The sequence below is a fragment of the Gymnodraco acuticeps genome, unplaced genomic scaffold, assembly GCF_902827175.1.
Source record: "Gymnodraco acuticeps unplaced genomic scaffold, fGymAcu1.1, whole genome shotgun sequence".
Classification (NCBI taxonomy): domain Eukaryota; kingdom Metazoa; phylum Chordata; class Actinopteri; order Perciformes; family Bathydraconidae; genus Gymnodraco; species Gymnodraco acuticeps.
Window position 1 is genome coordinate 330,892 of NW_022990027.1, and position 16,656 is coordinate 347,547.

Here is a 16,656-nt window from a genome sequence, read left to right on the forward strand (position 1 = left end):
CACTAATTAGAAGAACACAGACTAAAACAGCAATGTACAGACGAATCAGATGATTAAACATGATCTTAAAATATATTTAATATATATATATTTTTTTTTTTTGCATTTTTTTGTAATCATTATTTTTAATACTTTCTGCTGACACTAGGTGGGGCTGTGCCTGCCCCTAATGACCAGTCGCCACTGGAAATAGATGACAAAGCTTAAAACCCATAAGCAGCTTGGGAGGTTTCAAATTGGCTCAGAGGATCAACATCAAATGTATTTATTGTATTGTTATGATACTTTATTAATGTATGGTAAATACAGTGCTTTACTTGAATAGTGATGTATTGGAGTGTATTTTATTGTTTTGGATAAAGTTGTGTTCTGTGTCGTTCTTCCCATGTCAATTTACACTTGGCTTGAAAATGACAAATGTCTCCAAGTATCTCAGTTTAATGATTAAAAAAATGTATTAATAATTATGAAATGTAATGAATGATTGGTTTTGTAAATAATGTATTATTTAATTAAATCACAAGTGTGTTACTCGTAACTGATAGAAGAGTATCTGTTAGCTTATTAGCAATTTGACTAACACTTGTGTCTATTATTCCCAGCATGTATAACACTCAGCAGTTCTGCCTTACATCTGGTTCAAAGCAAGTCACAGGTTGGAGACTTATTGTGTGTTTTTTATTTCACTTTGCTGAGTCATGGGTCTTAGATCTTAGTGTTCATTTGAATACTTACTGCCAAAGTCTTTATTCAACAGGACCTCTGTAGTTGAATATATCTCACCGATACTGAATGTGGCTGTTTGTGTCAGAGCAAATATCTTCTGACGGGGGTGTGTGACATGATTAAATCAACCTGAAAATAATTATTTATTATTTTATTATTGTCCTAAAAATTGTTATTGGAAACCAATCTGACAAGTTAGTCTGACATAGCAGCTGAAGCCAACAGCTGTTATGAGTCATTTCTAAAGTGTGGGAGCGTGTTTTTAATAACTGACTGACAAGCATTGTTAAAAAGGAGCATGCACAACTCAACATTATTCAGACTCAGCTCTCTGAACTAAAGCTTATTTTAAATGTTGATAAAACCAAGGTAATGCTCTTTTCAAAAGCTAAAAAGACACCAGAGCCTGTTGCAGATATTGTAACAAGGAATACAACTTGAAGTGGTTACCTGTTACAAACACCTTGGTATCTGGCTTGATGATTGTCTCACTTTTAAACGTCATGTCAATAACCTGCTTAAAAAGCTGAGGGTTAGGCTAGGTTTCTTCTACAGGAATAAGTCCTGTTTCTCGCTTGAGGCCAGGAAAAGGCTAGTCACTGTGACCTTTTTACCTGTGCTGGACTATGGTGATTTGATGTATATGAATGCACCTGCCAATTGCCTGGTCAAGTTAGATGCTGCCTATCACAGTGCCCTGAGATTTGTGACAAACTGTAAAGCATTAACCCATCACTGTACCCTGTATGCAAGGGCTGGTTTGCTTTCACTAACTGTACGGAGGCTCAGTCACTGGTACATTTTTATTTACAAAGCCATGTTAGGGGAACTTCCATCCTATATCTGCTCCCTGATCTCACGGCGAATTGTAAGTGGCTACTGCCTGAGATCGCATGCTGTAGTTTTATTAAATGTGCCAACTGCTAGGACTGTCTTAGGGAAGACAGCTTTTATGCGCAGCTCCTCTGTCCTGGAACAGTCTGCAATTGAAATGGAAACTGAACAATCTGGTGCCACTACATGTTTTTAAAGCTCGGTTGATGCTACTCAATCGGAAGCTGTTGGTACCTGTACATGTGGATAGTTATTGTAAATTGTAATCCCTGTAATGATGATGTATGATGTCCTTCTTGTTGTTCTGTTTATGTTTTTATGTTTCATGTGGAACCTACTTGAGCAGGTCTCCCTTGAGAAAGAGATCAATGATCTCAATGGGATACACCTGGATAAATAAAGGTTTGTAATGAAATGAAATGGGGCTGATTTGAAACCCTCTCTACTTCTTAGTAGCTGTGTCACTAGATTTAGCAACTTCTCAGACTCCTTTGAGACTTGAAGGAAAGAGACTGGCAACAAATGTCAGACGCTGTTTGGTTTTACTCTAAATACTACTCGCTGTGGCTGAGGCTCAGCTGAGTCCTGTGATTGTGAATGAGCAACACACAGGGTATTGAACCGTTTCTTTATTAGCTGAAATCATATTTAGGGTTGGTCTTTTACAGTATGAATGTACTTAACCATCCTTAGATTAGTTTGTCCAACTGGGGGATTGTTGACATACAAATAACAATACATCCATAAAAGGGTTTTAGTTTGATTGGATTGCATAAAGTGTTCTGGTCCCAAGTGTGAGCGGAAAGTGCATCTATGTGCCAGGTTACCTCAACAATGTTGACTGTAGATTGCATTTGGTCAAGTATGGGGAAATTAAGAATCTTAATTGAAAAGTAATCAAATCAAATCAAATTTTATTTCTATAGCACATTTAAAAACGATTTTCGGTCGAGCCAAAGTGCTGCACATGCAGATAATAAATAACACATTCCTACCGATGTAACAGAAGACAATAAATTACAACATCAAATATAAAAATCAAACACAGGGAAGTGTCATGAGTCGTGCTCTGCTCTGATAACAATAACTTACTGTTATGTGTTATGTAAGGGATATTAATTACATATTTGATTAATTGCCATACATATTGTCCCACTCTGAACAATGTGTTAGCCATATCTTGACAAAAGAAACAAGTGTTACTAAGTAAATGGTGACCTATTATTTTGGGTGTTTTCAAAATAATAGTTATTCCTTTTGAATAGCTTATGTCTAAGCATGGGAACTGAATTGATATAGTTACTTTCATTGTTGTTGTTCTAATGAATTGGATGCATTTGGCAATGCTGCTTTTAATATGTTCATACATAGTGCTAAGATGGATGTAGTATTTGTTTATTAGCAACCAATTCATAAAATAAATGGTGTCTGTGTTATCATTAGACCATAAGTAGATCTCCTTAATAGCTCTTCCATTTAATAGTAAAGCCATTATAGTGAAGGATGCAATAAATGCTAAATTAAGCATGGTGTTACAACAAAAGACCAGCAGAGAGCAGATGTGGCTTACAAGTACCAACAGTCAGTGAGGACAGCAAGACTGATGCTGAATGAATTCCTCTCAGAGAAAGTCTGCTTTAAAAGACCATTTAGGATAATTGAATGTAAGGTTTTCCTGCGGTGTGTGGGTTGAAGACTTTAGTAACCCCTGACATCTTGCACCCAGTCCTGCAGGACTGTATGATGCTGGCTGGCAAATCTCAAAACATTCTCTTGTACTATTGTATCTGTTCATGTTGCACTGTTGGATGAGTCTGTGGCTTAAGTTTTTCATTGCCATATCTACACTGTAGCTAATGTGCACACGACAATAAAGCCTTGTAAACTTGAAACTTTTAGAAGTTCAGCACCGTGGACAGAGACACAGCTCTATTCAGGACCATGGACAGCACCTGGCTGGGACTCAGTGGAGGATGAATATTTGTACTTACTGTTCAAATCTGGAATAAGATGGATCTATGATAGATCATTAATCACACTGAAGTGTATTTGGTGGGAGGATGAAAAATGAGGTAAGGATGATTGTGTACTCTAGTCTATGTTACCCTAAAAGCCATCGGAAACAAATCCTAAAAGTGTGTTTCCTCCCCTTTAAACGATGGTAGGTGAATGTTAGTTGTGGCCGGTACAGCACAGATGCACCCCCTTTTGTATGCAAGTAAAACCGTTTCCCATCTCGCAAGACATGATGACACATACTGTAATGGCAAAAATCTATGCCGACCCAAAGGTACAACCTGCCTACTCATGCTTTCAGAAACCAGATGAGACAGGACAATTTCAGGAGAGGTAGTTATCTGGGATTTCCTCAAACTGGGAGGGGGGTTGTGGGGAGAAAAAAATATTTCGCAATCACTCGCCCACTTTAACGAGGGTTGCGTCACTGCATGTACGTCAGACACGGGGGAAAAGGGAGGGGGTGGTCCACCGAGGCCGTAAATCAGCTCGGGGGGACGTGTACTCTCTAGCGACACCATCATTACCACAATTTAGTGTTTTTCATTCTTCTCTTGTTCTACTTTGACCCGGTAGAGCATCGTGCCGTGATGGAATGTTCGATATTTTTCTAATGATACGATCTGAGCTCATCCTCTGCTCTGATTGGCTGATGGACGTTCGCTGCAGTCCATAATAAATACACCATAAACTCACGACGAGCTCGTGACCACATAGCTTGAATTTCAATTAAATATGCCAAGCAGCTATTACCACGTGACTTATTAAGGACTAATATACGGCGTTCAAAATAAACGGACATTACACAATCTCTGCAGTAGGCTATTGTTGAATTGTTTAAGGTTCACAAATAATTACTGAGTTTCTACGTGTTTCGCTTTTCGAAGCTTTAATTAACCTCCTTGGTTGGTCAAAAAAAATCAATATCCAGCTGCAGCAGCACCGTGATGCCGAATCAATATACCCCTATCTCTTACACAAAATGGTATCACCCTCAGATCACACTCCTGCTCGACGCATGCCAGTTTTGGCACACTGCACAGGAGTGGGGTTTTAAACGTATTCCACCTTATGGCAGTCTTTGGTCTACTTTATAAATAATTGTTGACTCATTGGGGCAGTTAGAAAATAAAATGCAATGAATTACTTGAAATTAAACCTTTACTTTACGAGTGATTACATTGTTCTATTGAAAGGCAATAAACAGTGAAATAAATAAATAATAAATAGTGAAACAAGGGGTGGCAGTAGCAAACCAAAATGCAATGCTTTGCTACAATCCCAAAATGGAGTCCACGAGTGAAGTAGGTCATTAAAAGTTTGTTCTAAAATGATGGTGTATTAAATCTATGAAATTAGGAGATAAGAATTTCATCTGGAGTCCATATTATTGAACTCAGTGCCATTTATAGATAGTCCATTCATGACAATATTCCTATAGCCATATAATACATTATCATTTTATAACTATATTATATAATATGTTGTTGCAAGATATAACTGCTGCAATAGAAAAAGGGACAGAGGTGGTGTGGCTTTGCTAAGGTCATTTTTTGTGCTGGACCAGACATGGGTGATCAATATAGTGGAGGGAACCAGTGAAGGTGGAGATGGGAGGGGCTGGGAGAGGAGAGGGGGGGGGGGGGCGTGTGATATTCTCCACCATCCTGAGAAGGGGCCGTCCCTGTTGTAACAGATCAGCGCGAGGAAGGCCCACAGTGATCATCTGAGTATCTCCCATTGAGACGATAGTGCGACTGAATATTAAGAGGACAAGTCAACGGCTATTTGTAAATAGGTAAGGAATATTTTTTTTCATTCATACATTTATTTGCGTCATGTTTTTTAAACATATAGAGGTCACCACTATTTGAGGAGTATGCATGTGAGCGTCGTCATTTGAAGTCACAGCTTTGCAACTGGATTGAAACAACTTTAAAAGCTCTGCACCATAAGTCATTTTTGAATAAATGATCATACTTTGCGTTTATGATTATTGTCAAATCGTGTCTGGAAGGTAATGCAATGACAAAGAAATGCATCCAGACACGGTTGTAAACGCGAGAAATGGTTGACATCGGGATATTAAATGAATGTGACAATTAAAGGATTGATTTGCAGCAGCCAGCATGGGACTGTGGCAGCATCGGTGTGTAATGCAAGAATATAATTCGAGCTGTTAGACTGCAGCCTCGTCTGTTTTATTTAAATGTTTCCCCTGCGTTTTGATCGGACCAGCTCAGATTACATCCACACAATTCTACGTTAAAACCGTGATGCGCGTACATGTGATAGTGTGGATCGTGCCTCCCTTCCCCCAGCATCGGTGTGTAGCTTGTGAAATAATGCCACCTTCTAGTATAATATGATGTACAGTCCTTCAAAGGGCCTGCTTTTCGTCCTAGGCGCAGCCCAGCCTCCTCTCTCAGAGTAGCATTACACCCGTGCAATAATTAATGAGCGCCTCCACAATTAACCATTTCATTCAAATCTATTTTTTTCTTTGAATATTTCATGCTTTGATGGGGATGTGAAAAGAGGGGTTGAATGCATGAGTGAACAGGGGTTTTACTATGAAGGCTGCACTGCAGTTGCCAGGCTCCACCAGAGGAGCCGCTGCTGCTTTCTTTAATATAACGTACAGTTAGTATAGTAGCCTGATATACATAGATGTTTGTAGAAATAGCTAGACATAATGAAGGTGGTATATATATATAAGCTATTAAAGGCCACACATGCTCAAAAATAAAGTGAAATCACATGTGTACACAGCAGTGGTAGTGACTGACATCTCTTCACAGTTATCGGCCAAGATGGATGTGTTTATGAAGGGTTTGTCTAAAGCGAAGGAGGGGATGGCTGTGGCCGCAGAGAAGACCAAGGAAGGAGTTGCGGTTGCAGCTGAGAAGACTAAAGAAGGAGTCATGTTTGTAGGTAAGACGATCACAAATCTTTCAGGAGGTTATTTAAGATGCAGAGCATTCACAGATTCATAGTTCATCAGAATCTGGTCTAGTGCCAGGGTTAGTTTGTGCGACTGCTAATGGTTTTCCTATATGCACGAGCAGCAAAAATCAGCAGAGAATATTTTTGAGTTTAACTCATGCATCATATCCTGAAACAAATAGTTACATTATATCACTTTTACTGACACAATTAATAGCAGGTATCTGTTTCCCTTAAGCTAATGCTTAGTTCAAATTATTTATTAATCATCACAATACTTAGATGACATTATTACACCTTCTTATTTTCCTTTTTATATCTACAGTTGTATTATTAGACTCAGTGTGTGCTATAAGTGTAAATGATGTGTTACATTGTACAGCTTGATAAGTACAACTCAATACACTTCTTTAAATTCACATTAGTTTATTATAGCAGCTATCATTAAATAAATAAAAATCAGCCTTCATGCCGTTTGTAATTTATAAGCAATTTCCCTTTTCACTATCTCCAGTCAGTAGTAGTTCTGAAAAAGGATGCCCTCTTTTATAAGGAGTGGTTCTGACGTGTATGAATGCGATACCAGGCTCGTGCCCTCTCGGCTGACTTGACTGTTCCCATCTCTTCCCGGAGGTTGGAGCCTGGGTGGGGGTGGGGCTGCAGGAGGGGGTGAGCAGCTCTTCCCACATGCCGGTGCATTGAATGGCAGCAGATTGTAAAACAGACCCAGCCAGCGGTCACCTCCCGGAGATAAACAGACCAAAGGCTTCTGCTTTTGCTTTAACAAGATATCTGTAATGGACACCATCACAGATGTCTTCGCACACAAGTGCCTCTCTTGTATTAATAAAAAAAAATACTCCAAATATTCTATTGTTATATAGGGCGATTGATGGCTATTGATCAATCAGCCATGTTTTTTCTCCATTTATCATCTTGTCCATAAAATGTGCAAATATAGTAAAATTCTTCAACACGATGTCTTGAATGTCCAATTGTGTCAGTTCAAAAGAAATACTGTAAAATGCATGAGACTTTAATGAAACATTGAGTTGGTCACTATTTGGACGGATCACCGTTTGGTTGCAGCTCTCTAAAACACATGGGACATAGAGGTGGAAAGAAAGATTTGAGAGCAGCTGGGTGGAGGTTTAATACAGAATGACAGAAACAGTGCTTACATCTTTTTGACCACCCTGTGAATGAAATGTTGGGAAATGCTGGCTTACACAGTCAACATATTCCAGCTCGACGCTTCACTTGTAAAAGCTATGAATAATTTAAATATCAGCGTTGCAAGGTTATTCCTTAACCATGTTATTAACCAACATTGTAATGTCACACTAAGTAAGTAACTATAGATAAGCTCATTGAATTCATGTTTTGAACACAATTAAAATGAAATATAATTTAGAGAACCTTAGAGGGATTCATTTAAGTATTATTTTCTTGATTATGTGATCAATCTTTTGGTTCGTAAAATGTCAGGAAGTAGGGAAAATGGTCATCCCAATTTCCTAAAAGTTCCTGGTCATGTCTTCAGTTTTGTCCAACCAACATTCTAAACCTAAAGACTGTTCACCGTTTTAAAGATAAAGAAAACGTCGTCATGTATCAGCTGCCTGGGACTACATCATGTGTCATGTACCATATAACCATGTAATAATCACTTGTTTAATAATATGTATTTAACATATAGCTGTTTGCCTACACTGACAAACCCCATGTCATTTGTGATACAAAATGTATTCCGTATTGTCCAGCTCTGTTGGGGGAGGGAAAGTGACTCAGAGCATCCTGGAGCCTGCCAGCCATTACAGATATGTATTTATTTGTCAGTTTTTCAGCTTGTGTCAGGGGGCCACATTTCCAGTGACCCCCCCCTGCTGGTAGCTCTGCAGCCACCAGCTCGTAACATTGATTGGCTGGCAGTGTGTTTTGGGTGTATATAGAGGGACGTTGGGTATTCCAGGACGGGTTGTCAGATGTGTCTGCATTTAGATGAAATCCAATTACCCTACATATTTAGCACCGTGTCCCTGTCACTCATCACCAGAATCAAATCTTGGTGATCTGCGGTCGAAACACGTGCAGGCTCACTTTGGTGTCTCATCATTTCGCCTGTGGTACACAGAAAGGGAAAGGTGCATCTTTGAGCCTCTGCGTGCTGCTCCGAGAGCATGGCGGTGCCCTAGAAAGCTGCCTATGATTTGCTTGAAGGCCCCTCTTGGAGGAGGGGTAGGAGTGATCTGATAGGCCTGTGGCCCACCTTTTGACAGCTGCTGCAGCCCGCCCACCCAGCTGAGCTGAACAGCCGCCTGAGCGAGGCATGGAGAGGCGGAAATGAGAAAACCCTGCTTGTCCTTTAATGTCACAACTGACAGCCTCTTTCTACGCTCTAATGACAGTCTCAGTGTATGACACACCCAAGAACAAGACTCAGCCTGCTATTTTCTAATCACACATGACCTACATACTACACACTACACTATTTCCATTTTAACTTCAGAACCTAAACATGTTGCAACTCATTTACTTGTTTATTGAAGGAAGCTGTAACAGTCAGCATGGTCATGGTCATTTATGTCTAAAGGAGAATACGCTTCAAAATAGTCCTTTCTAATTATAAATCTTTCTTAATTCTTACCTATGGCTATAATCCATTATCTGTTACCAGAGCAGATGCTTAAATGGATTTACATCTTAGGTGTATGTTTTGCTTTGAGACTCGCCTTTTGTAGTTATGGCTCTGTACTTCTTCATCCTTTGGTCTGTCGTTGGTTGGCTTTTAAAGACCCTCAGGGAGCAATAAGGCATGTGACTGCTGCACAATGGAGAGGACGTCAAGGCTGGAGTGGGCAGACCCAGTGGGATCGCAGTAGATTGCCCACATGTCTTGACAGCGTTTAGTGTAGATGGATGAGATATGCCACAGTTCAGAGAATCGATCAGTGGTTTTGGTTTCAGCCGGCCACAAAGTTTAATAACTCTTCAGAATAAAAGTACCAGGGAAGAACTGCAGCCATGATTGTTCTTTATTGCCTCTGGAGCTGTGACAAACTGTGAATAAAACACTAAATTGATATTGCATCACTTTGTATGAGAACCGATTTGTCGAGACGTCACATTGGATGTACATATATATTGGCAGACTCATTAATAATCCAAATAATCTTTAGCTGCTTCTAAAGCTAATTCTATTTCTGTAGCATCAGTGTGTTGTGAATCGTTTTGTCAGGTAGATGATACTCAAACCATCAAGGTGGTACAAATTAAAGTTGGTCAAAAATATTTCCTTCGTTGTTAGATGCAGGCAAGGTTACATTTCCCTACATATCTACACACACAAAAGAAAGCAAATCTCGAATATTTCTTAAATGTAAAAGAAATGCTAACATTCTCCTTGTTTTCATTCATTCAGGGAGCAAGGCCAAAGACAGCGTGGGCTCAGGTGAGTGTTCCCTCCCTTAGTCAAACCTTAACATCCTCAATGTAGCAGGAATGCTTTCATTACAGTGACCACACTCACTGCTAACTGGCTAAAGGCTCATTCATTATGGTGATGTTTGTGTACTGATCACTCATATGTGAGGGGTCATTATGTACAATCATCAATTGAGAAACAAAAGAGGGCAGACGAAATGTGCAGCCTTTTAATCTGCCTGCTGAATCTGTTGAGATAATGCTTTGCGTGTGTGTTAGTGTGTGTGTACTTGATGTTTGTGTGTCTCTGCCTGCAGTGGCTGAGAAGACCACTGGAGCCGTCGGGAACATGGTCGCTGCCACCGGCCTGGGGAGGAAGGACGAGTTCCCTGCTGACCTGAATGTATGTACGCTATTACAGCCCCATCAGCTCCCTGCTAGCACACATCAGGAAGTGTGACACACTGTTCTAGTTGCTTCAGACAAATTACTGTGTGCACCTGCACACCTTAAGGAAATCAGTCGGCCCTTTTCTTTCTCATTACATAGAAGTGATTGATAACCGCAATCCATATTTAAGAGCATTATATACCATGAAATTTTGCCCGGTATAGCGGTTTTTTAATGTCATTTGTGGAATGTGTACAACCAGAGCTGCACACACATACCATTTGTACTCTCAATGAATGTTTAAATGTTTAAAACTGTAAAAAGGCACATTTCTATTTAATCTTTTCTGAGGGAAAAGTGTCCAAATTGCTGGGTTTTTTCACAGTCCAAAAACGTAGATATGAGATAAGATGACATGAAACACAGGAAAATCCTTACATTTAAGAAGATGAATGAAACAGTGAATGTTCCAGAATCCTTTGTGATAAATCTCTCTCAGTGCTATCTAGTCGTTTAGCCATTATTTTAGTTTTGATTTCATTGTGTCATTAATAGTTTGAATATGTTCAACTTTCTTGGAGGGTAGGATTGGGTAATGCTACACAATAAGGTTTTCAAAAACCCTTTTTTATCTTTACTCTCCAATTAACGGTGGTATTATAGCTGAAAATATACTTAAGACAACTGCAAAATGCTTTGAAAGACACTCTTTATAAAGGATTTTCCAGCAATATAATATTTAACTTCAAGAACATTTTGAAATTCACAAGACACAAAGAAATAAGCATAAGAGTTAAAAATGGAGGCAGCATATCCTGACTTTGAATCCCTAAAGAACTCCCGCGGTGGATATGACTACAAACGGCCTTGCGTGGTAACAATGCAGCAGCTTGCTGTTCATCTCTAATCAGGATATTTCTCTTTGTGCACACGTGCCTGAGAATCAGCTAGAGAAAATAATAAATAAAACCTCCGTTGCAGATCCTAGCCTCACTAACAGTTGGCAACTGTTGTGTTCATTCTGGACATGGCTGTGTTTGTAGCGGAGCCAGATTTAGACAGCAGGGATACACACGGCCTGATAAATATGCGTGTCACTTCGATACAGAGATACTGGCCTGTTTTATTCCTCTGCTGTCAACACTGACTTTGCTGAACTTTCATTTTCCCACCAGAGAACAAAGATCATGTTCAAGATCAAGTAAACTGCTGGTTGACAGCTTTTATACCGTGAAAATAGAAACACATGCCACTGTGCAAAGGCTTTCTTTTATTGTAGGAAGCTTGAAGCTCCTGAGGATGTATTGCTTTTCCACACAACAATGAATCTCTGAGCTGCCTTCAGTCTTTAACATAGCCTATAGGCTCACTGCCTGTTTTATGTTCAGGTACTTTAAATGACCCTGAACCATCTCTCAGAGGGACTATCATCTTTCTACAGCACACAGCTGCTTCTCCATTATAGTAACCAGACCTCTGCTAATGTCACCGCTCTCTGTCTCCTCTCAGATCAGGTTATACACACTTTGATCCGAGGAGAGAGGCGGAACAGATTTGACTTTCCACAAACATAGAACATTTAAAATATCTACATATAGCTCAGCCTGGAGATTGGAGTGATTGACACTTCACCCGGCCGTGCGCTGTCAGCATGTTGACATTTTGCTTTGGCTATCAGACTGTCAGGGAAACATTGAGGCTGTCCAAAGCCTTCATCCCTCAGAGTTGGACCCTCTCCACTGACTCACTAATCTAGTAAATCTGACAGCCTGCTCAAATATGCTTCTCGGAGGCACGACATGAGTGACAAACCACTCATTTCAACACGTAGATTGTTCAACTTTTGAACTAAATTACTCCATCGCTCTGTATGACTGTATCTTTCAGATGTATTTTAAGAAGGAGATTGCCAGTATGCTGCACATTGCTGCATATAATACATATTTCAAAATTATTAGAGTAATGTTTAGGAGACTTGTGCTAAATGGTTTCAATGTAAAGCTTATCTAGTCTCATCTCAATCCAAATGTGACCAATCAGACACAATAAGTCTTCACTGTGATCAAGTAAACAGTCTTTTTCATGTTTACTCGAGGCGATGATCCGTCTGATTAGGTGTATGTTTACGGCTGTTTGCCATTGTGCAGCCTGTAAGACCATGATAATCGCGTTGGTGGGTTTGCAGCTAAAACAGCAGCTTGAAGCAGTTCACAGGATTACAGTTTGCTCTCCCTTCCTGACCTAATTGACTTGATTAGTGCTGCGTTTAAAAATAAGTGCATGGTGACCCACTAGCTTTGTTTTAAGGGCTCGTAGTAGCAGGTGCAGCGATGATGGCACGCTGTGTGCTTCAGAGAGCTCTCAGGAGGAGATGCTCACAGGATAGATGTCAATCAATACCAGTGTCTCTTTGAATTAGAGGTGACGAAAGGTCCACCAATCGATTAGTGGATCAGAAGTAATCAAATCTATTTCGTGAACGGATTAATCATTTGAATTGAGATATCATAATCATATTGAATATCTTAGTGTTTTGAACTGCCAAAACAAGACAACTGGGACGATACATTTCCATTATCTTTTGGACAAACAATTATTGATTAATGTTGAATGAAATCCGTATTTAAATCAAAAAGGAAAAACAGCATTAGCTAAAAAACTGGTGGTATCCTTTTTATCCCCGTTTTGTTAATGAAACCACTAAAGACCATAACTAACAATGAATTGATCTTACCTACCTGATAATATTACTCCTCTGTGCCACCATTTTGATATGAAAGCCGTCATCAAGGCACATCACTGCATTAGGAGCTATAGTCCTTTATAATAATGAACAGGCCACTTAAGTTATTTTGAATCAACCACTATGGTCTGGCTGCTGCTACTCTCCAGAGCACCAAGTGTGTAAAACCCACAGCTGAAAAGAGTCTCCTGTTTGAGTCATGTTTACTGAAAACCACAGTGCCCGGCTGTTTTAGAAAACCATTCATCCTTTATAGAAAAAGTCGCCTATACATCTGTAAGCCATTTATATAAATGGATGTGTTCTGTTAACCTAACTCTGCTTTTTGCTGAGTGCCATGACCTGAATAGGTGAGAGGAGTAATGAGAGACTAATGCGCTGCCGATTCTTCTCTAGCCCCAGTTGTTGCCCCTCATCCATTACCATTATGTTATTCATCACAGAGCTAAGCGATAGATTTCACAAACAATAAACAACCATCACAGGGGGCCGGGAGTCGACAGCCATGGTTGGAGCTCTGTGAGACTGTACTGTGTTTGATCTAAATGTCATTTGCTAACATGCTCACAATGACCATGGTAACTGACGAAGGGAAGGTGTAATGTTCACCATGTTTGCCATCTTATTATAGGACCTCATGATAGCGCTATATGAAAGGTCATGGGAATATCAAAAGTTATAACAGTTCAACCTCTGTGGAACATTACATCTCATGTCAATCCATCCTGCAGTCATCAAGATATCTCAGGCTGGACAAGTGTTCTCACAAGCTCATTTAACAACACTTATAACACCTTTTCCAGAAGCATCTTATTATCATCTTACTGAAAACGAATCAAACAAACATATATCTAACAATGACAGATGACTCACAAATTTGGATATTTAAATGACCTTTCGTTATTTTGACATTTCATACAACATAAAGAAAAAGATTTCTTTTTTAACAAGCGGAATTTTTTTTATAAAAATGCTTTTCAGTCTCTGTGGATTTAGAAAGTGATAATGTTTGTTAAACCACTTTCTGGGTTTTTCCAATATGCCGTATTTACACAAATTCAAACATTCGGACATGCGGATCTGTGTCTTGAATTTAAAGATGTGACCACACATAGCTGCTTCTGCTCTGTGGATATTGTCCTTCTTCATCTTCCTCCTATCTGTGTGTCTGCAGCCTGAGGAGTACGGGCAGGAGGCCATGGAGGGCCAGGGCGAGGGGATGCTGCAGCCAGAAGGGGAGACATATGATGACTCCCAGCAGGTAACAACACCACTCACAGCTCATACGTGTGTGTGTGTGTGTGTGTGTGTGTGTGTGTGTGTGTGTGTGTGTGTGTGTGTGTGTGTGTGTGTGTGTGTGTGTGTGTGTGTGTGTGTGTGTGTGTGTGTGTGTGTGTGTGTGTGTGTGTGTGTGTGTGTGTGTGTGTGTGTGTGTGTGTGTGTGTGTGTGTGTGTGTGTGTGTGTGTGTGTGTGTGTGTGTGTGTGTGTGGAGGTCTGACACAGATGGCTATTTTTGGAATTTAGATGTCATTTGGCAAGACAAACTGTGCAAAACCATTTGCTTTGAATACAGATTTAAGAGTAAATGCAATTATCACACAATGAACATTATGTTCTTATATTAAATGTATATTGTCAATTGCATATTTTATGATTAAAATAGACTGAAATGGTCGTGTTTTTAGCCTTAAAAGGGTTATATTCTCAGTGAATATTATAATATTCAGACATAGGAAGATTTTATGACATTTTGCATAATATTTAATTTGTTTTCAATATATTCAGTACATTATGTCAGATGTTCAGTTCCCTCAGTGGATTATTGCATTAATCAGTTAAAGGAATGAAACCTGGATATTCTCTGAGATGCAAATTAAAAGTGAATTTCTAAGAGGCAGTAGCTGGTGTCCCTGCTCCATCTCTCTCCTCTCCTCCGCATCGCTTTCCCCTCCCCCACCCTCCACACCAGAGATGTACAAGCTCTGCCTGAATGGGTGTGGTGATGATGCTGACTGCCTCAGTGCATTGTGGGTAATGTCAGGGTCTCCCTGCCTGCATTGCTGTGAATACGGAGTGCTGCAGAGTGAGCCCAGCCCTCATAGGGGGGGTTTGGAGAAAATTGTCTGTCTCATTCAGCATCACTTTTAGTTTTGTGAATTCATCAGATGACCTAATACACATTCCTGGAGGCTGTGTTTTATGGTCATGTGCGTAGGAGGCGTGTGCAGAGTTACAAGGAGGCTGGTAATGTGCTCACGACTCGTCCTTCAGCTGGTGCAGCGATGTGCTGCCCTCTGCAGGCGGAGAGAGACACTCAGACAGCACACAGCTGAGATAGACATCACTACCTTTAGTGGAGCGGGATTATCTCTGACTATAACCACTCTGTCATAGTTATTATTTATAAACCCATTTCAATTCATATATTAGAGTCTTGGTGTTGAATTTAACCTGCTGCCTGTCTCTTAAAATCAGTTCTTCTTTCCCCAGGGAAGCCAGGACTACGAGCCAGAGGCGTAAAAGCACCAGTCCAAGCCACCAACAAACCAGCAGCACAATAATACTTCTAATAATAAAAAGGACAAATGCTGAAACTATTACAATTATACCCCTGTTGCAAAAAAACACAAGCATTCCCATTGAAAAATGTTCTTCCTTCAAGACAAATCTTTTATTATTATATATTGTAAATGTCATGTTATTAATGTAATGTGTTGGGTGTAGGTATTTATTGAGATGTAGGATGTGTCCTCTCGGTCTCATTTCCTTGACTCCCTCCCAATGAAATGAGACCAGAGCCGGGGCTTGTGACTTTGTACTTGTGTGTATCTGTATTTAGAAACGTGCAATAGATGTTCATCATCTTCCAATGAGACATTGGGAGTGGAAAATATGAAATATGTCCGGTTGCAAGCAGATATGAAAAACAATAATATCTTCCTAAGTGTCGACAATGCCTGTTTGTGGGTTCTTTCCTTTTCTTTTTGCATTTCTTTGGAAATTTCTTTCAACTTTTTTGAAGTAAGAGTTTTTTACATTGTATCTTTATAGTTGCTTGTGAAATCATTCCAGTAAATCTGTTTTTAATTGACAGAGTATACATGTTTGTGTGTGCGTGTGTTTGCGTGTACTGAAGATTTTAACAAGTTAAAGTCAATATATTATGTCTTGAAATCATAATGGTTGTCATATCAATACGTGCTTTAAATTGCAGGACTTGTCAATATAAAGGTTTATGTGTTAAGCCAGACATACATTCCTCTGTAAATAAAAAGTAAAAAAGAAACCGTGTTAGCGTCATGTGATAATGTTTAAACTCCCTTTTGGCATTGATGGTTCATTAGATTTTGAGCCTCTTGTAATTCAGTTGGATGTTCTGCCTGTTGGTCTAAATGAGGATCTATTATGCACCGTCCTCACATGTGTCCCTTTTTTGCTCACTCTTGTCTGGGGGTTTGATCACAGGATGTGTAAAATCTGCTGAGCGGGCTCATGCCCTTGGATGGATTCTGCCATAGTTGGGATGCCAGTCTCGCCGGGCCTCTTTTGGGGGGGTTTTGTTTGGGTTCATCCGGCT

The 16,656-nt window shown here is 39.8% G+C and overlaps 1 protein-coding gene across 2 annotated transcripts; it reads left to right on the forward strand.

Moving 5' to 3' along the window:
• Nucleotides 1-5,230: 5,230 nt before the first annotated feature.
• On the forward strand, nucleotides 5,231-16,365 carry sncb (synuclein, beta). 2 transcript variants are annotated; one of them, XM_034214985.1, is made up of 6 exons: nucleotides 5,231-5,374; nucleotides 6,378-6,510; nucleotides 9,944-9,973; nucleotides 10,263-10,348; nucleotides 14,253-14,339; nucleotides 15,570-16,365. In XM_034214985.1, the coding sequence occupies exons 2-6, from the start codon at nucleotides 6,390-6,392 to the stop codon at nucleotides 15,597-15,599; spliced, it is 354 nt and encodes a 117-aa protein (XP_034070876.1). In that variant the 5' UTR covers nucleotides 5,231-5,374; nucleotides 6,378-6,389; the 3' UTR covers nucleotides 15,600-16,365. The 2 variants fall into 2 exon arrangements, with proteins under 2 accessions (XP_034070876.1, XP_034070875.1); XM_034214984.1 differs by having other exon boundaries at nucleotides 15,575-16,365.
• The last annotated feature ends 291 nt before the right edge of the window (nucleotides 16,366-16,656 follow it).